At 36.3% G+C, this 20,612-nt stretch overlaps 1 protein-coding gene across 2 annotated transcripts in view; it reads left to right on the forward strand.

The window, feature by feature from the left end:
• LOC113490054 (A disintegrin and metalloproteinase with thrombospondin motifs 19) overlaps window positions 1-20,612 on the forward strand; it is a 241,011-nt gene that overhangs the window by 216,643 nt on the left and 3,756 nt on the right. For both annotated transcript variants that reach the window (XM_026866234.1, XM_026866233.1), the window contains exons 19-21: window positions 1,675-1,879; window positions 3,771-3,923; window positions 19,783-19,960. In XM_026866234.1, the coding sequence (XP_026722035.1) occupies window positions 1,675-1,879; window positions 3,771-3,923; window positions 19,783-19,960 (536 nt within the window). The remainder of the gene's footprint in view (window positions 1-1,674; window positions 1,880-3,770; window positions 3,924-19,782; window positions 19,961-20,612) is intronic.

Consider the following 20,612-nt stretch of genomic DNA (forward strand, 5'->3'; position numbering starts at 1 on the left):
CTGCAAAGCCCATCGTGTTTGGTGTCCCTGCAGCTGAGCTGGCAGCCTGCTCCTTGCTCTGGCTGTCCAGACTGGCACAGTGACCCATTTCAGTTTGCCGCCCTGTTTCCATATGGCAGTGAAGAAGCTAAGAATGAAGTCCCAGAGTACTGTGTGCACTTTCAAGGAAGGGGAGAGCAGCTAGCAGTAGTTGGCTAGCATCCCCAGGAGTAAGCACTTGGGTAGATCTACTGCAGCCATCTGGATGAGAGGAGGATGGTATTTTGAAAGAAAACAGTGCAAAGTAAATAAAATTAAAATATTGTTGAAAAAGTATATAAAATGAACCAGGAGACATAGCTTTCTTGAAAAGGATGAAGTACTGAAATTGATAAAATGAAAGGTATGATGCATTTTAAGGCCAAACCACTGAGGTTTGGACTTCCCCAGACTGGGGCATTACACTTTGGAGGCATTATTTGTATTTCATTATATACATACTTGAGCAGATCTTTATTTTATTTACATCACTGTGCACTTAGTAGATAGAAATGTAATAGTCTGACCTTTTTCTGAGGCAGTCAGCTATAAATTTTCAATGTTCTGTACTTCTTGCAGCATATTACACATTTCAAATGTTGCTAACTGTATTCAGAGATGTTGTGCTGAGAAATGTAGAAAGATATCATGATCCTTAACATATGTCCAATTTTTAATACAGTATTAGTGATGATTACAAAACAGATATTGTTAGCTTTCAACAGAAATATAACTAAAGGATACACTTGCATAACTAGTTGTTATTGGCACTTGAAGAAGTATCTTAAACTCTGTTGCATTAACTTGACAGGCTGTGATTTGTAAATTGAGTCTCTGGACTGATAATAAAAAAAATCTCAGTTAAATGCTTTATTTTCTTACAACAAATGCGTGACAGAAGTTTGGAAAAGATTTGTTAAATATCAGTTTCCTAAAAAATCCCCTTGCAGTCTAAGTCTCCTGGGATACACTTTTGTACTGCATCAGTGACAGGACTGTTTGATTTTTAAGGGCACATGGCCATAGTCTGGAGCTACAGAACAATTGGGGAAAATTATGTTCTTGAATGATTGCTCTCCAGATATGTGGGCTCTGCCAAGATGCATCAGCTTTCCTTGCTGCTGTGATTTAAATCACGCAACCTGAGTTAGGCCTGACCCTGAAGAACATGAAGAAGTCTGAGCTTTTATATTTCCTCTAGAGCAACAAGCCTTTTACACAGGAGGGATTCTGTCTTGTAACTAAGTATTTTCAAAGAATGCTGGACTTCACATGTTGGGCAATGCACCTGACATAGATAGTCATATAGATAGAGAATAACAGACAGGCTGATCAGTGATCTGTCATCTTAAAAATGTGTGTGCATTTTAGAGCTTTTCTAATTGGAATTATAATGAGGAGAGTACTCTGAAAATATAGGGACAATGGACTAGGAAAATAAATTATAAGAACATTAACACCTTAAGAACATTAACACCTTATTTATTTTTAAATATGGTAGATTAATAAGTAGTCCATTAAGTGAAGTTAAAAGGAGACAGAAAATATGCAAGCATGTCTTGGGTGTGTGTACTGGTAAGCAAGAGAGTAAGATGATGTGATGGTACTTTTCCCTTCCTGATTTCTTCTTACTGCACTGCCTGTATTTCTTTGCAGATGGATGATGACAGAATGGACTCCATGTTCAAGGACATGTGGAAAAGGGACCCAGAACAGACAAGTAGCCTGCACACAGCAGCTCAGAAATGGGACCCTGATCAGAGCTAGGGAGAGAGATTGCCTTGGGCCAAAGCCTGCTTCTGCACAGCGCTGTGAAGGCCAGGACTGCATGACTGTGTGGGAGGCGGGAGTCTGGTCTGAGGTCCTGCATTTATTTATACAAATAGTTCATAGTGATTATTTATGCCTATTTTCTGGGAATATGATTTCTTCAGTGGCAAGTGGCACAGCTCAGCCCAATGATTTACATGGTCCTCGTGCAACAATTTGGCAAAGGGATCAAGGAATAGGAAAACCAGCCATGTAGAATTACTACATTTTACCTAGTTAATGTCCTGGAAAAATGGCCAGTTTTCAAGCACGTATAATCAAGTATATTGTGACTGTAGTAGGAGGTAACTAGGAGTAAATGGAATCGTGGCCATCACTTATCAGCTACCAGACCTTGGGCTCAGAGTGGGATCATCTCTGAACCACTTTTGTACCAAGGGACGTTGACCGGTAGATGGTTGCTGCTATTCTGCTTTAGAGAGGCTATGAGGGGGCTGCTTGTAAAGAAGAACATTTTCTTCCCTTCCTATCTCTTCTCACCTCTTTTTCCAAGACAAGCCAAGCAGTGCGCAAAAGAGCTTGTAAATAACATGATTTTGCATACATTGCATCCTGAAGCATGGCTGTAGTGTAGACTGTAGTCTTGTTATTCAGAAAGCTTTATTTAAGATCTTCTGATGTGCATGTCCATTTGGCTTTCTTCTTCTAGAAAGCTATGCTACTTCTAAGAATAACTAATGGTGGAGGAAGAAGGGTGCTGTTATCACTGCCATCTGGACAAGCTGAAGGGGTTATTTGCTGCTTTTCATTCCATTGGAAAGGCAAAGGCAATTCAGATTGCCTCCCATACCAGAAGCTGTGCTATGGGTTCCTCAGGGTTCAAAATACAAATAGCAGCTTCTCACTGTGGATGTAGTCCCTTCTTTGGGCTCCTCTGCTCAGCAACACCCCTTGATTCCTAAGTAAGGAAGAGCTAAGACATAGGGAATGTTTTCAAAGATGAAAGCAGATGCTAAGGTAGAGATATGAGAAGTAAATAGCAGTTCCTGGTGTGGTACACATTGGTTTACAATGCAAGAGGTGGTTGTGAGATTATTCTCTCAGACATGTGAGATTTGTTGGTTGGTTTGTTTTACTTGAGAGAGGAGAAATAATTGAGCATGTTTTTCTTGGAAGTAATAAATATATTTTGAAGAGTGAGGTGTTTTCTGTGGCCATTCCTACTATCACCATTATATTGGAAGCTAGCCATTACTGCTTCCTGCAGTTTTAATCAGCTTGGCAAAGGAGAATTTTGATCTGCAAGCAGTGGGATGATCAAAAGCAGTGATAATGTTTTGAGAAGGAAATGGCATAATTTTTGGCAGTGTAAGTGGGAATGGTGGAAAAAACATAGATTAAGACCTTCTGTGCAACTTGAAGAGAGTTTTCACATGCTGTGTATGCAGTGACTTTGAATTTTCAAATTCACACTGGATACTTGCAGAGTTTAGAATATTTACTTTTTCATTTTAACTTTTTTCCCTCCCAGAAAAGGCCTATTAGACACTAGGAGAGATTTTCTGAAGTTGCTTCATATCTTATTCTTATGAACATTATTTAGATTTTCTTTCATTATATTTCCTTCCATTCATAGAACAGAGATTGCCTAATATTTTCCATATAACATTTTGATTTCACTTCATCATAACTTTCCAGGTGTTTTCTTATCCAAAAGCCTAGTTTTCTCTTAAGCAAATAATTTTTGATCTAATTATATATATTTTAGCTGAAAGTGAAAAAATTATCATTCTGCTCCATAAGGAATTTTTGTTTATTTGTTAGTTTTTAACAAATCCAGTGTCTATGCAATTGAAAATTGGAAGTCAGGCAGTCACTGAAGTATTGAAATATTTATGTTATTCTGTCAGAGAACATTAAATGCAGATAAAATGGGGTAACTGCAACTTTTGTAGAACCTGAAAAACATCTTTTTCCAACAGTGCTCTGTAAAATGTGGTAAGGGAGTACGGCATCGGACTGTGAGGTGTACCAATCCCCGCAAGAAATGTGTTTTGTCCACAAGACCTAAAGAAGCAGAGGACTGTGAGGACTATTCCAAATGCTACATCTGGAGAATGGGAGACTGGTCTAAGGTAAGGCATCCTTGATACTAGTGCCCCAGAGCATAATAAGTTTTGCAAGCTGAGTTGTTTGTCAGAATTACTTTTATCAGAAGCATGGGAGTCTCTCAGCTGAGGGAATAATCAGGCTTAAAAAAAACCAAAACGAAACAACTTAAAACATGTAGTTACACTGAGACCGCAGTATAAATAAAAATAAGAAATATGAAGGAAGTGTGAGATGAGTCTTCAATATGATTCAAATCTGATATAAATTTACTGTTGTCAGTAGGCAGGCAAACGAATGCAGAAAATGCAGCTCTCTCTAACCTCCCAGTTTGCATCACTTCATTAATTTGTGTTTGCACATTTTATTTGTATTTGAAATAAGTGACACCTTCCAACATTATAAGGAATCACCTTAAGCCTATTAAATTTCCACATATTTAATATCTAGGAATCATCTATTGCTGTCTGTTCGGAACACCTGATGTAGCTGTCAATACATGATTTCCTTGGCACATGGGCTTTGATTTCAGTGAGGTATATAAGCATAGGCCAAACCGTAACAGAAAATGTTGGTTATATCTGTCATTGAACTGAGACCTTGAACATCTGATACAGTTTTGAATATCCAAAACATGCCGAAATACAGAAATTGAAGCTTGTCAAGGTTTTCTCTTGCCATATCTCAGACCACACTTTAGCAGAGAAATTGTAATTTATTTTTTTTCCTTGCTTCTCTTCACAACTTTGAACACAACAGTTCTACTTTCAGTGCTTAACATTATTGCAGCCTTTTTTAGCTTGCTTGTATGGAGAAGTATTTAATGTATTTTTAGTTGTCTTTCATGTGATATAACAGCTGGAAACAAGGACTAAAGCCAGCAGTGTATGACTAGCCAGCCTTCCAAGAAATAACTGCAAGTACTCTGTGGGCAACTAGTGTTTCACAGAATTCTGCTTGGGAGCTCCCATTTTATGATGATGGGGTACAAACTGTCACTATCACATTACTATATATTCCATTTTCTTTACTTTTTTCACATTTAAAGGATAAAGGATGGTGTCAAATGATTTTTTTTTTTTATAATGGTGATAATTTAAAATGTTTGTAAATATTCTGGATCAGCGTCACAAAAACTAGAAGATAACTCCCCTACCTTAGTTACTTCAAAAGGACAAATAACCATTAATTTTTGAAACCACAGAAGCAACTAACCTTCTGTAGCGGGGTTAATTTTACGAGAAGATGTGTTTGACAATAAAATTTAGTATTTGTATTTCTATACCACAGAACTGCACCTGCATCATTTAGCACTAGCACCAGCAGGGAGTAGACTATGGAGAAATGACCATCTGCTTTTTTAATTGAAGGTAGTCATTCAAATCAGGGTTGCTGAGGCTATGTCGAGATGCTCAAACACTTACACTGTGTTCCCAGTGCCCTCTGGAGAAAAGAGCTTTATTCTCTAATGCAGTACTTTTCACAAACATCGTTATCATAAAGATACAAGAACTTGCTTCTTCCTGTTTAAAATTTACTGACATCTTGTATGTTCTGCTTTCCTCCTACAGTCAAAGCTGTAAAACTGTCACCTAATTGTACTTTAAACTTCAAAATTAGGAGATGAGGAAATATTTCATACAGGATTGACAAAATCTTTTGAACAGTTAACATAGCTGCACAAGTCATAGTCAGGCTGTGAGATTTTCCAAGATTTATACCAAAAAATAGATACTTTAATTTCTCTACAGAGACATGAGTTCAATTTAAAATATACTTGGATTTCCTTTTTTTTTTCCCTGTTGCTGTTCTGTTCCATTGCTAGAGTACATAGCAACATGATGTCATGGCATACATGTTAATATGTCTGCAATGGAGGAAAAAAATAGAAGACTCAGATAAATGTTAATCTTTGCTTACTGTTTGTTTCTAACTCAGAGGTTCAATGCAGCCTTCTGTGTTCACTGTTTTTACTCTTCAGGATTGTTCTTGACATTGACAGAAGGCTGTTCCTTTGAGCAGAGCCAAGTTCCCCCAAGCCAGTGCCAAGACTTGGCTTGAAAAATTTAAATGACGCTTCTCACACATTGAAACAAGAGGTTTAATGTGATCCTTATTGGCTTTGCTGCTCCCCTTGAACTCCTAAGGCATGATTTTAAGTGAAGCTTAAATTGCACTATTACTGAAAAGATTACATTATTAATAATCATAGGAGTGCTGTAATGGAGTTAATTTGTTTCAGAGGTACAGTCCCATAGATCAGATAATTATTCTGCTTAATGTTTTAACACTACCAAGATCAAAGAAAATTTGACCAAAATTGCAAGCTCCAGTAGGACAATAAACAATCAATTCTTCTAAAACTCGGACTTAATTTGAAAGTATGCTGTATAACCTAGCCTCTATGCAGCTTTAAACTCCATAATAGCTCTTAAGTCAGCAAGGTGGGTCAATACACTAAACGATGCTGTTCATAACACCAGTTGGGTTCTGCACCTGCCCTCATGAGGAAAATTAGTATAATGAGAAAGTAAAGAATAAAGGCTCAAACAGTACCTAGCAACATTACCAATTATACTGTCTTTTCCCAGTGAATGCTGTCCTTGAAATACCATACTTAACAATGTAAAAGTTAACCTTCAGATGAGGAAAGCTCATAGCTGGTAGCTACTATAGTGCCACTTAGGGAAAGGTGTAAGCTTAGCCTTATTAGCAGCAGTGTCCTTTACTAAGCTGCCCACTGCAACCCATTCCAAGGCTACATGAGGACAGGGACATGCTCATAGGAATTCAGAGGGCCATGCTCAGAGGATAAGCAAGTAGGCAGGGGAGAGGTAAAATGAAATGCATATGAACGGTGTGTTTATGTATCTACCGGGCTTACCAGAGTTCATGTCATTGTAGAAGTCGTTTTCCAAAAGAGACTTCAATATCAATAGCATAGGGTAATCGAAAGGTAGGTCTAAGGTACTTTATGTAGGAAGCTGTGATCTGGGGTTTTTTTGCTATTATCTGGAATCTTCAGAAATTGGTGTAATAAATGTAGCATGAGAGGCAGGATGAATTTTGAAAGGGAGAGTGAGTTTTGAAAATAATAATTAAAAGCTTAAATATAATATTATACCAGAAATTTTTTGAGACATTCAGCAGGGGTTAATAGGATCAAAATACTGGACAATGGAGTAGAATTTAGGAGCAGCCTTTTGTAAGATGAAGAAATATAATTCGTGTATAAGAGACCAGAGAAAGAGAGTATGATATAACTTCTAAAAAGACATTTATCCTTGGAAGCTGGAAAGAGGATGCATTCAGCAGAAACTAAAGAAGCAGTAGCAGCAGAATTTCTAAACAGTATCTATATGTTAGACCAGAGATGCAGAGGAGTCAAATCTGAGATAAAGGTCTCAATTTTTGGGATGGAGTTCACTTTGTAGTGTGAAGAAGCAAAAATGGGGAACAAAGGTTAATCTGCAGATTTTTTTCCAATGAGTCTGAAAGGAAATCTGAAGCATTTGCTTGGTTTTCACATCAGTGAGTCCCAAAATTCATTACCTATTCCAAATTACTTATTTAAGATAGTGCCTGCAGTGCCCTCTAGAAAGTGTGTGTGTATCAGAGCAGGAAGTCAAGCTGTTGGGAGGGACACAGAGTGAGCCCAACAGGTCACAGAGAGATCTCTCGATTGAGTGATACAAAAAGCAGTGATAAGGATTGCTTCTCTTCTGTCCCAGAAGATTGCTTCTCTTCTGTCTGTTCTGTGAAAAAGGAGAGAGGGAAAAAAACCCAAATTCTTTTTTTACCAACTATTTGACAGAAGGGGACATTCAACCTTTAGACTGTGTTCTTAAACATTTAAGCAACCCCTACATTTCCATAGCAAATAGACTTAGCTGATTTAATCTCCTTCAATTAAAAAAAAGAATTTGTCTAATAATAATATTACAGTTTTATTGACAAGGTAATTAGCCTTGGTTTTATTCTTTGGATCCCCATCCAAAACTGTTAGCTCTTTTAGATTCTGGGAATGGAACAGTGCTGGCCATGAGTCAAAATATGACACTATTAATAGATTTATGGACAAAGAAATTGTGTGACTTTTATGAAATAATATAATGCAAAATAATACTGGCATCACATTAATAACTTTTATATTGACTTAATTATACAGTTAGTTTCCAGAAAATGAGGTATATCTTTGTTTCAGAAATGAAGTATGAGCAAATCATATGGAAGATATCAATATAATAAAATGAGAGTGGGGAGTTTTTGTACCTTTCTAACCAATCTTGTAACACTAACTTCATTTGTTTCAGATGAATTTTTTTTGATAGATCAATGTACTGCAGTATTTTGCCTGGAATAAATGTAATGTCATGCTAGTTTCTAGAAAAACAGAACAAGACCACCCATGGCCAAAAGCACTGATAAGACTGAAAAACATATTAAAAGTAAACATTACCCATTTGGCACAAACATAAAACCACACAGAAATGGGAAATTCTGGTATCTGTATCACACTTAGATCTACTGGGACATCTTTGCTGGTTTTCTGCTACAAGCCTCTTTAGTGTAAACAAAGTTCTGGGAATGCCAAACTGGAATCAGAAGGTAATTATGGGTACATGTTTATTGTCTCTTGAACTGCATTATCTGTAAGTGGGGTTATATTAAAAAAAAATGAAGTTGAGGTACATCAGTAGGTTCCCATCATTGAGCCTTGCTAGATCCCATAGTAAAATAAAGCAAGAACAAAAAAGAAGAAAAGGATCTTACAGTTCCTGCTGAAAGGTGCTTGAAGTCTTATCTGACAAGTGACATGGTAGGGGGAGAACTATATAATCAGATGGATAATGAAAAGGGAAAGAAAGAAAAAAAAAACCCATTTAAAATCTACTAATAACAGCTGCTTTTTTTTCCTGTGTGTCATAGGAGAGTGTCTCATGCAGAAGGTACAGCCTTTATACATTTGTTTTGAATGTTCCTTCAAGAAGTAAACAAGTGGGTGCCCATAATGACCTTCTAATGGAGCACAAAAGATGGTGTAATGCAAAAAGGTGAACAGATTAAAAAAAACCCCAACTTTCATAGCTAGAAGAGGATGCCTGGAAGATGGCAGCATGTAGCAGAGGCAAATACAGCCGCATGCTTAAGTGGGTCTGTACAGGCACAGTCTCACTGGATAATGAGATGCATGCTTCAGGTGCTATCTGAAAGAATGATATGGGGAAAGAGGAGATTGACTAACGCAGGAACTGTAGTTGCCTGTCTGACAAAGAAATGGTAACATCTGTGAGTTCAGCAGTTGTATGAACTAGCTTTGTATTGTGCTGATTTTAAAGAGTGCTTTTCAGGGAGGCATGCTGAGATGCATGCTAGGGACACAAATCAGTAGTGACAAGGTTGACTTCTATGGCACCTTCATAAACATTAACAGTTAGAGGAAGTCTAGGAAGTTACAAAAGAAAAGGAGATCTGAAATATACCTGAATGAGCTGGCTTTTTCTTACTGGCTGGTAGTAGAAGTAAAGTGATAAAATTGCTGTTAAAATAGATAATTGAAAACTTTATAAATAAATTACATTCTCCTCCATGTATGCTCAGCAATATTTTAGAACTAAATATTGTTAGTATGCAGTCATAGACTGCAAATATGGGATGCTTTATAAATTTCCTGGGCATTCCTTCCAGCTATATTTTCTGTGGTTCTACCTACAGCCCAGAACCATAGCTATAGGTGAAGCAGTCTGGCTGCTATTTGCCTTAACAGTGTTTGGCACTCTTAAAAATTCACAGGTATGGTTGACTGGATTCTGGCTTACTGGTGTGAAAAAGATGTGTCTATATCAAGGCAGACTTCTATTCCTAAATGAAGCAAAAATTGGTGTGTCAGCTGGCATAAATTTTAAAAATCTTTACACTTTACAATGTAGCCCATTTTATCTTAAGTTTAATAGACTGTAGGTATCCATGCTGTACACGATTCCTATTTTGCTGTTCTCTAACTGTCTAAACTGTCCGTTTACCTTCTATAATTAGCTTCCATACTTGTCTTGCTGTTTATTGAATTGCCAGATTTCGTCAATCTGGCATTGCCCAAAGGATAGATGGCTTCGATAGATATTTTAGTGGTATACTGGATGCACAGATCCAGGTCATCCACTGAGCTTTGTGATCTGACACCTCTTTCCATGCAAATGATAGTGTTTGAAGAAATTATTCTTCCTGCAGCCTTACTGAAAAATAACAGTGTGGGTGTTTGGCAGCCTGAAAAGTGCTGATACTGTCAGTTAGCATTAATGGCCCTTTTCAGCTGTGATGAACAGAGCTGTAATCTGAAGTCCAGAAACTGCATATATCAGATTTTCAAAATGCTAATTTATAATAATCTTTCTGATATATAAAAAATCATCTTTGACACAATGAGGTAAAAAAATCAAATGTCGAGAACAGTAAGAATCTTTTTCAAGCATTTTTTAAAATTAAGCTTCAGCTGCCCAAAATTAAGCTGAAATGTTCTCTTGAGAAGTGGATTGGTCAAACAAGATACTGTCAACTGGATAAATTCTTGAAATGGCTTTTTTTGGACCAACCAGGTGAAAGTCTTCTTGAATTTTACAGAGTAATACAAAGGTATGGCTCAGGGAGAAAGTCTGGTTAAACTGTTAAGCATCATGGCATTACTGAATGTCTTCACGCAGAGAAAATCAGACATGTACATTTGTACTGCCACATTAAACTTTGGTACTGGATCTCATTTTAAAAAGATGACGATTACCTTCAAAGGAAAAAAAAATTAGAAACTAGAAAAGTAGAATTGGAAAAAAACCCACACCTTAGCTATAATTATTGGATGTAGAAGTACGTGTAGGATGCCTTTGAATAACTGTTAAATGTTTCTACTACAGAGAAGATAGCAGGATCTTGCTTGTGCTGAGGCTTGCTCAGTGCTGTCTTTCAATATTTGGATGTTATGATCTCTTGGAGCGAACAGGGCCAAGCGAAGGAGACAAGCTCACACCTAGCAGAGATGTATCATGAATGGACAAAAGCAGTAGTCAGATCATAGCAGTAGCAGCTTCCCATCACCTCCTTTGCCACCGCAGCTGTCTTCCAAGCCATTCTAGTGCAGTCTTGATCAGGCCAAATATCAACTCCCAGACTTTTCTGGGAGCCTTATAGTGCCAGGCCAGACATTAATGCTGCAGGGGACTTACATTGGCACACATATGCATATGAACATAATTTAAATAGAGGAAAACATTATTGGTAATTGCTGGATAGAAGTAATGTCCTATATCCAGGACTTCACTATGTGCTTTCCCAGAAATGCCTACCAATTTTTGCCAAGGGCTGCTGGGATCTTTGAACAATGAAGCTTCTGGAAGTCTGATGCATAATTCATCATCTTGGGAGATAGTTCTTCACCAGTGAAATCTTTAACACCCTATTACACAACCATTATGATGCAGAACTTTTTAGCCCAACTAGCAGGATGCATACCCCAGAGTAGTCTTCTGAATGAGGAAGTGCAGTAACACTGAGCATCCCTCCAGTGTCCTTGTGCTGACACTAGTTCTTGCTCAGTTGGATTCGATCTAAAAGAGATTATTCTCAACAAAACTTTATAAGATAAGGACTACACTGAGCATCAGAATTTCAGTGACCTGAGGAGCTATGCTGAATTGATGTGCAAAAAATGCCATCACATAGCATCACAAGTAAGTAAGAAAGGAGCTAATAGAATTAGAAGTAACATCAGATGGCAAAGGGAGGGACAAGACAAACAAACGCAGCAAATTCTCTTTTATCTTCTCAGAATTTTTCTTAACTGAAATTAATATACTGTGTATGTACTGCCCATCCTATGTAAGGATCTGCAGACTTTACAATAGCTGACTATAACTGATTGTAAGACTATCTCAGTATAAAAACTGGAAAACACTGCAGTTTGTCAGACTTTCCATGGCTGGTCCCACAGTTTGGAGGAGAACAACAGTCCCCTGACATTTTGAACCACATAAGTTTTTTTATCTTTTCAGCATAGGCTTTTGTGGCATGTTCATTACTGTAATTTCTGTCTTAATGTTCTTGCTTGCTTTTGCTTAGTACATATTGGGCAAACCATTTCATTAGTCTGTTCATGATAATGCCTAGATTTTTTTTTCTCTGATAGTTGACAAGTCATTCCAAAACTGTCCGTGTGTGCAGGAAAACTCAGTCACTCACTCAGTGCTGAGACTCAGTCCAGAGGCATTCTGTTGCCTGGTGCATCTCCATCTCTAAGATCATCTATCTCTCTTTCCAAATGTTTTCCTCAGTATCATTGACTGTATCATCTGCCAGTGTGTAACTCATAGCCAGTTCACTTGGGTTCTGTTAGAATTTATATAATCCTTCTGCTCTTGTGGGATCTAATTGATTTTTTGCGTGTTGGAAAACTTTCATGCATTTTTTATCCTATCTTTTATGCAGTTAATGTAGATAATACTGCTTCACATGTTCATTTTTGTGATAAACGTGATCTATGAAGTCCACGTTTTTTTCATAAATGTATTTATTGTTTATTTTGTTTTAATCTGTGTAATTCTCTCTTTTTACTGTTTTCTAATACCTTGTAACTAATTACAAACTGAAAGTAATATAATTAATAACTAATCCTTGAAAATTTCTTTTGAAATAATTGTTTCAAATTAGTCTGTGATTTCTGACTGGCAAGACAGAGTCAGAATAGCTACATTATTTATTTACCAATTTTAAAGAATTACAGGCAATATTACTTATTTTTAAACACTGTAAGAAAGATTTACTTTTCTGCTTTATCTGTGCTGTTTCAGACTGTTGTTCATAGATTTATGTTTAATCTCCAGAGTTCCCTCATCTAATCTTGACACAAATGCTTCCAATAATGTTGACATAAAACAGAGTTCACCCAAAAGATCACAACAACTCAGGTCAACATTGTCTATCTCCTGGCCCTCTGATAGCTCCCTCAGGACAGTCATGCTTTTGGGTGACCTCATCATACATAATGACAGTATTACACTTCAGTATGGGTTTCCTACTAACAAAGAATCATTTTGTGGAAATCCATTTTCTTCCAATGAAGAATGTGTTTAGATATTTTGGAGAGAAAATTAACTGGTGGCAGTTTTATTGATAGATCTAAGTTATTTTTCTACTTCATTTTCTCTGTTTCTCTTCTAAGGTTTTTTTTTCAGAAGTAATGACCCATATGTGGGATCATGGTATTTCAGCTAAAAAAAAAAAAAAAAAAAATTTTTTGGTGGTTTTTTTGTTGTTGTTTTTTTGTTTGTTTTTTTTTTGTTTTTGTTTTTTTTTTTAATATCTTCCATATCCATTTAGCTGAGTTACCTCTTGTTACTTCAGATCTTGATTTAAGATTTGGTGGATTTATACTGAATGGAATTAAAGTCATTGCTAGAGATGAGCTCTTTCATTTACATGTAATACTACTGGAAAAAACATGAGAGTGCTATATAGAGTGATGCTATTTCAAGGCAAATACCTAATTTTATGTAGTACAAAAAAGCTTTTTGACATAGGTTTCTTTGATTTCTGAAAAGTAAATAGTGGAAAAAATTAAGAGAAAGTGGGTTTGGGGAGGTTTTTTCCCCCACCTATGACATTTCCTTTATGTTCTTAATGGGTTCTTTGACTTGTCTTTTCATTAGAAATGCCATAATCCTTTAATTACATTTTTGTGCTGATGAGCCCCTTTTTCCTGGAAGGTTTTCTACAGAGCAACAGGCCAGCATTGTGATATATGCTGACATTTAATTATATACTCAAAGACTAATATTTCAAATTCTTTTTAAAAGTTCATAGGACATATTTGTATATTATCAGTAAGTCTGAAGATCTTCACTTTTTACTGTAGAATACTGCAGCCATGTAGAATGCTGATGGGTAATTAATGATTTGTTAGCATTCACCACCTTATTTTTTCTAAAATCCACGAGTGTTTGGATGTCAAATACTATTTAACAATGTATCTAAATACCTAAATAAGAATTTTTTCAGGTGGAGAATTGCTTAAAATGGTCTTAAAACTTGAAGGTGCTTTTGTATTAAATACATATCTGTAGAAAGTATAAATACAAAATTGAAAATTATTTGAAAGTAAGGTACACCTGGATCATACAGAGAAACATGGCTTCCTATATCTATTATAGTATTACAGTTTTTGACCATGCTTGGACATAGATCATTAATGATCAGACCTTTCTTGATTTGGGGAAGAAATGAGAGACTGTAATACAGTCTGTTGTTCTTGTGGATCAGGACTCCAGGTTGGCATACATGGAATTTTTGCAGCTTAATGCTGAAGTTTAATCTTCACTTTGAAGTTTTCAGGAACATTTATCTTAATTATTTTTTGGAAAGTATTACAATCATAACCAGATTTCTGTTTGTGGAGGAACGGAAAATCTTCATGATAAAAGCTTTTAAGTCAGTATAAAACTGTTGGAAGAATCCACCAGAAAAACATACCCTTCCCTTTTGCTCTTTTCTGGTTCCAGAGGATCCAAATCCATCCTGTGTGCCACATGGGAAAGCTCTTTAGTCTTACAAGACCTTTTCCCTTCAAAATTCAAGGGTCTTCTACTTGTTCCTTGCATAGTCCAGTAAGAAGTATATTGAGACATCAGTCTTCTTGAGCTTGAGGAGATTCTTGTCCTACTAGTAACACTTGTCCTACTAGTTTTTCTCCTGCTCTAAGCAGCCTTCTTACATGAACTAATAAGTCCAGCTGTCCTAACAAAACAAATTAATTTCACTGTGATTTTTAAATCATGAAGTGGGTTACTGTGTTTCATTAGTTCATCCAAGAAAGAAAATGAGGAACTGAACCTGGGTTTCAAATGCAGTCAAAGAATTTTCTATTCCAAGCTGAGTGCAGCAAGTCTGTTAAAACTGAAGCCTATCAAACCCCACTATTGATTCAGAGTAAATGAATAATTATATTCTCTAATATAGATTTTTATATACTGTCCTAGAAAAAATTATTTGTTTTTTGTTTTTTCATTAATCATCATATTACACCAAAATCTATGTGGTTTTCCTCATAAACATCCAGTTGCTTCTTGTTTTGTTACCAAAGGCAGTTTTGCATTGTTCAACAAACAACTGGATTGTTGTGCATGGGAAGCTAACAATGATTTTTTTTTTAATTAAAAAAAAAAAAGAAAAAAAAAAAATCTTGAGATGAGGGTTTCCTACATAGGAACTTTGTCTCTAAGCCCACCTTATCAAAAGTGACTTGGGGGTCTATCTGTCTTACTTTAAAATCTATCTCTTTTATTATCCAGTTATCCAGTATTAATTCTTACTCTGGAAAGAAGAGTTAAAAAGAAAAAATGAAGGGGAAAAAAAGAAGGGGGAAAAAAAGGAGAAAAGTAAACTAAATAAGGACAACTCAAACTTGCTAAACTTAGGAGAGACCAACAGTAGAATTTTCTCAGCTAAACTTAGCACAAGTTCTGAATTTTAAATTTGGCATTCACGTACTGAGGTGTTGGGTGTGTCAGAAATGAGAGAGGCAGAAAGACCTTCCTGGAAATGATGGATTGGAGAACTCAGACTCCATCTTATGTTTGAATCCATTAGTCCCTCTTTTTGTATTGGTTACACTATTCACAAATGCCTTCATAAAAACAACCAAAAAAAAAGTGCTTAAACTCCAGATTATTTGCTTTATTTAGGTAACCTTTAAGAATATTGCTAAAGTCTTTGTTGAAAACAAATGCACCACTTCATCTACTACCTGCCTTCAAAAGCAAACTTCATAAAAACACAAGATACGGAAAAAGATTGCAAGCATGTTAGCAAATATGAATCCTGTTGCTAAGTCTGATTGCTTTCTAACCTTGTTTCACACTCGCTTTATGCAGAGGTTGAAGCCGCTTAAATGCTGGAACTGATGAACCTATACATAAATGATTAGGAATGCTCTGCTAATAATTTCCAGTAGAACTCATCACTGAGTTTCCTTATGAGCACATTGCTCTCCGCTTTGAATGCTACTTAGTTTTGTGAAAACCTTTTACTGAACAATCCATCTACTCTTGAAAATAAATTGTCCAAGTCAATTCTGTTAATATTGTCAGAAATTGAGTTTTTCATTGTGGATTGTATCAGCTTCTGCAGTGATTGCCTGTTGTCTTGGCAGAAAGTTGCATTTTGACCATTATTGTCTGCCAGTGACAATTTTTCCCTTAATTTAGGAATTCCTACTTGTTATGAAGGCCAGCTGGAAGCAGCTAATGCATTACAGCACCTTTCTCAGCTGTTGGCCTTGGGAATATGCATTCTCTCCAGAATATATATCTTTGGCAGGGAACAGAAAGAAGGAATCTTGGGTAACGGGTGTGCATGCCAAATGTAAGGATTGTTATATTTAACACCTAGGTTTCTGTCCTTGAAATTATGTCTAAAAGAAGTTTAGAAGTAGGACAAAATTCAAGCAGGGTGGGTAGATTTTATTTGAAAGAAATAAAAACTTTTTAAAAAATAGCTGTTAACTATATTTATCAAGGAATTTTTTGTAATCTTTAACAGGAATGTTTTACATGTCTTACTGCTTGAACGGTTTTACAGTACCTTTAGGACTGTGTCCAAAATGCACAGATTAACAGCTACATAAAAAACCTCTGGCTGCATATTAGAACATTTAGCCTAAACCTACAAACACAGTTGTCCTACGGGAATTTTTGCTAATCAGCTACATGGCCTTAAAGTCTAGGTCATCTGAACAGTCAGAAGTAAAATATAATTAATCACCACAAAAATAAAATATAGCATGTGCAAGAGTGACATCTGGGAGGTGGAAGCAGTGGGAAAAAGAGCTATAGAAAAGTATTCTTCATTCACTAGTAATAAAACCTGGGGTTGAAATTAATCTGAGATCTGCTGAATTGATGCACGTTGCTACAGATTGGAGTGGGCATTTTCTGTACATTTTATATATGTAAGCTTTATATTAATATATATTTATGTATAAAGTAATGGAAAATAGAAGCACTTATGACAGATAGATTGCTTTCTGATTAAATTCACTGCTTAATATGTAAAAGTGAAAGTATTTTTTGTTTCCTGTAAATTGAAAGCTTTGTTACAGTTTTAAACATGGAAACTCCAGAAGTATGCAAAAGCTATGCAGCTTTAACTACGTACAAGTGTTACCTAAAATGTGACATCTGCACATCCAGTGGGAGGTATTTGCCTGAGGTTGAATATTTTCAGTGAGAGAAATCCCAAACTGAGGCAAGCTTAGGAGACAGTTTTGGAAGTCTGCTTCAGCTAGAATGTACACGTGCATATGCAGTAAAATGAATATCAAAATGAGGGTCAGAGCTGTGGCTTTAAGTTGCATCTAGCTGGTTTGCAGAAATTGAGGCGTCTCCTAGTGAAATTGAACCAAATCCATAGCCTTGCAGAGTGAAAAAGAAAAATATTACGGATGCTTTTATCCTCCAATATTCAGTGGCTGCCTTCAGTTATACCAGCAGTTAGCTGGTGTGTATGCAGCACAAATTCAAGTTTAAGACAACTCCATAGAGACAAACAAAAATCACACTGTTTGTCTGTGTATCTAGCAAATGCACTGCTGAATGCTGTACCTGAAGTGTATTTTCCCTATTTCATACTATTTCACACTACTTTGAATGTGACATAATAACGATATGGTAAAAATATACTATTTTTTTTCTGGCTTCCAGTCAGTAGAATTCTTAATTTTGAAGTCAGACACCGCTACTGCTGCTGCTGATGTGTGAACATGGAAGAGCACAGCTCGAGTATAAGATCCTCAGTGGATTTTAAAACACTAGTGGTTTGGAAAAACCTCTCTGCTTGTAAACTGATGAGGCTGGCTTTGAAATTTTTAGATTGCAGTCTGGTAGTCCTGCCTCTTCACAGTTTTCCCCACACATCTTACAAGACTTAACAAAAGTCTTCATTTTTTTATAAAATAAGAATAAATGCAAAGTTAAAAAGTAGTACATATCTATGAAAATAAAAGAAGACAAAACAGAATGCAAATTTCCTTTCCTGCTTTGCCACATATTTCCTATATGAACTGAGACATTTTAATTTATCATCCTTTATTGTCAGTTTCTTCCTCTAAAGTTGTGGTGTTAATAAGTAGGTCATGCAAGACTAAAATTAATTGTTTGAAATATGTATACATCTTTGTATAGAAGATACCACATTGTATTGCTTCATAATGCTCTTTGAAATATCTCACAAAGGCCAGTAGCAGCTCAGCTATTAAAAGGATGTTAATTCGCCAGTTAAGATTTTAATACCAAAATCTTGCCAAACTCTGCATAGAAACTTGGGACCTAAACACTGATTAGCCGAGAGAGAGATCTGTCTGCTGGTTGCATATTGTCTCCATTACAGTCACAAGAAGATTTTGGCCAGAGCTCATTTGATACAGAAAAGATGTGACTGCTGTCAGAGTGATCTCCACAAAGACACCTGCATACATGAATTGTTATGCACTGTCACTTAGCAGATAAACCAGTGGAGCCCATTTTGTCAGCAGAAGTCTAGTGTTTTCAAATCCAGTTCTCCCCTCCAGTTAATTGGATTCAAGCCCTCTACTTCTGGTTTGGCATGGGTAAATCTTTCCTCATGTCACTCAAAAGCACACAGATAATGAAAGTAAAGGGTAAATACACTTTTGGTTTTTCCTATGCTCAAATTTTTTCTTTTTTTTTTTTTTTTCAGAAAACTGTACTTCTCCATCTCCATCTTGAGACAGGATGGTTGGGAAACCTCTTTTGTTATAGCACCCTCTCACTGTCTTTCTCATTTCAGTATTTTTTTCAACTGCTTCTTGAAGCCTCCTGAGGAAATATATTCTTAATATGTATGTAATTAAGATTTTTTAGAATAAAAATATTTTCAGAATTATGTGGATAGTAGTGGCATAAATTTTCAGCCAGTGCTCATACCATTCATTGCAAGAAATTGATTAATAGTTGAAGATGTCCTCTATAGTAAATTTCTCCAGAGCTTTATGAAATTTGTGGCTACCTGAGTCAAAATCATTAGTGGGTAGGAGAAATTGGATAATTTTAAAAATGAATTTGTAGTTAAAGCAATGGAACATATGTCAATGGACACAAAACTAATTCATGCCCTGTGAAAATTTGTTAACAAATATTAGTGAAGGGGAAACATGTATTTTGTTGGTTTGGAATGTTTTGTATGCATCTATATAGCACTGCCTAAGTCTTCATTCTAATATATTATGTTACTGTGATAGAAGTAGAATGTTACCAGCATTACAGTGTTCAGCTGTTTGATTTTCTCACCTCATTCTCTGTGGCAACAAGTTGGGAAGGTTGGTTAAAGGCCAGTCAGCATGTCTCATGTTGTGTGTTTCATTTGTGGGATCCACCTGAAAACACGTAGTTGTCACGGAAAGACAGGAGTCATGCACTCTGCTTGGTAGAAAGAGAACTTTTCACTGGCAGGAGTAATAGCTTAATTAAAAATACTTCTCTCCATCAGTGTCTCTGAGCATTTTCTAGTTTTCCACCACTTTTACCTTTAATAAGAGTAAATTAGGACACAAATACAAGAGAACAAGCCCCTGCTCCCTTCAGGCACATTGCTGTGTTTCATCACAGGCTGTACAAAATGGATCTTGACAGCAACAGAATGCTGGAATCAGTCCTTCAACAATACTGCCAATTTATTTGTGCTTTTTTAATTGATTTTCATTTACCTAACGGAATGGAAGGCAGAAATGTTGGAATGCTGACCACAGACTTCACTTGGACTGGCATTTCACTTTCATGTTTACAGGCAAAAATACCTTTCCAATGAACGTGTGTCTCCTGTGTGTTCCAGTGCTCTGTCACCTGTGGCAAAGGGATGCAGTCTCGAGTCATCCAGTGCATGCACAAGATCACCGGAAGGCATGGCAATGAATGCTTTTCCTCAGAAAAGCCTGCAGCCTACAGACCCTGTCATCTCCACCCCTGCAATGAGAAAATTAATGTTAACACAATAACATCACCCAGGTTAGGTAAGCAGTCAAAATGACACATTCCTGCTGGAAAACTCTTTTTAGTTCTTTCTCTTCACAGAGTAATGACAATCCCAGATTAAAAACGGAGGGCTAGGACTCAGGAGATGTATATTCTATGTAGAGACTCATCTCTCTACCTCAGTTTTCCAGTGTGTACATCAGAGACTGTACCTCATAATGATGAAGGGTTTTGTTATCCAAGGAAAGACCATTTTATGGGACTGTATGATATTATGGACACAAAACATCCTAGATACAAATATGTTTATAGTAGAGACATTATAAACATATTATATATGCTTATATATATAAGTGTATATATAGATCTTTGTTCATTCAATTTTATCAAACATTTCTAAAGTAAGAAAATGCCTTGTTTTCTCTTTAAAAGCTCTGCAGACTATGTTCTCACGCTATTTATGAGATCAAGGAGGTCTGTCCTTGTTCCTCAAGTACAAATAGTTTTTTTCCATTTTTATTTAGTTCAAATGTCTAAAATCTATGCCTCATAGATTAGGATGCATGAGGGAAAATTACTAACATGATGAGATTATTTGCTGTTCCTGGAGGAACTCAGGTCTCTGTTAGTCTTAAAAAAATTATGTTACTGCATATTTACAGAACTGTTAATTCTGTTAATAGTGGCTTG

Source organism: Athene cunicularia (assembly GCF_003259725.1).
Source record: "Athene cunicularia isolate RWA chromosome Z unlocalized genomic scaffold, athCun1 chrZ_part2, whole genome shotgun sequence".
NCBI classification, from domain to species: Eukaryota; Metazoa; Chordata; class Aves; order Strigiformes; family Strigidae; genus Athene; species Athene cunicularia.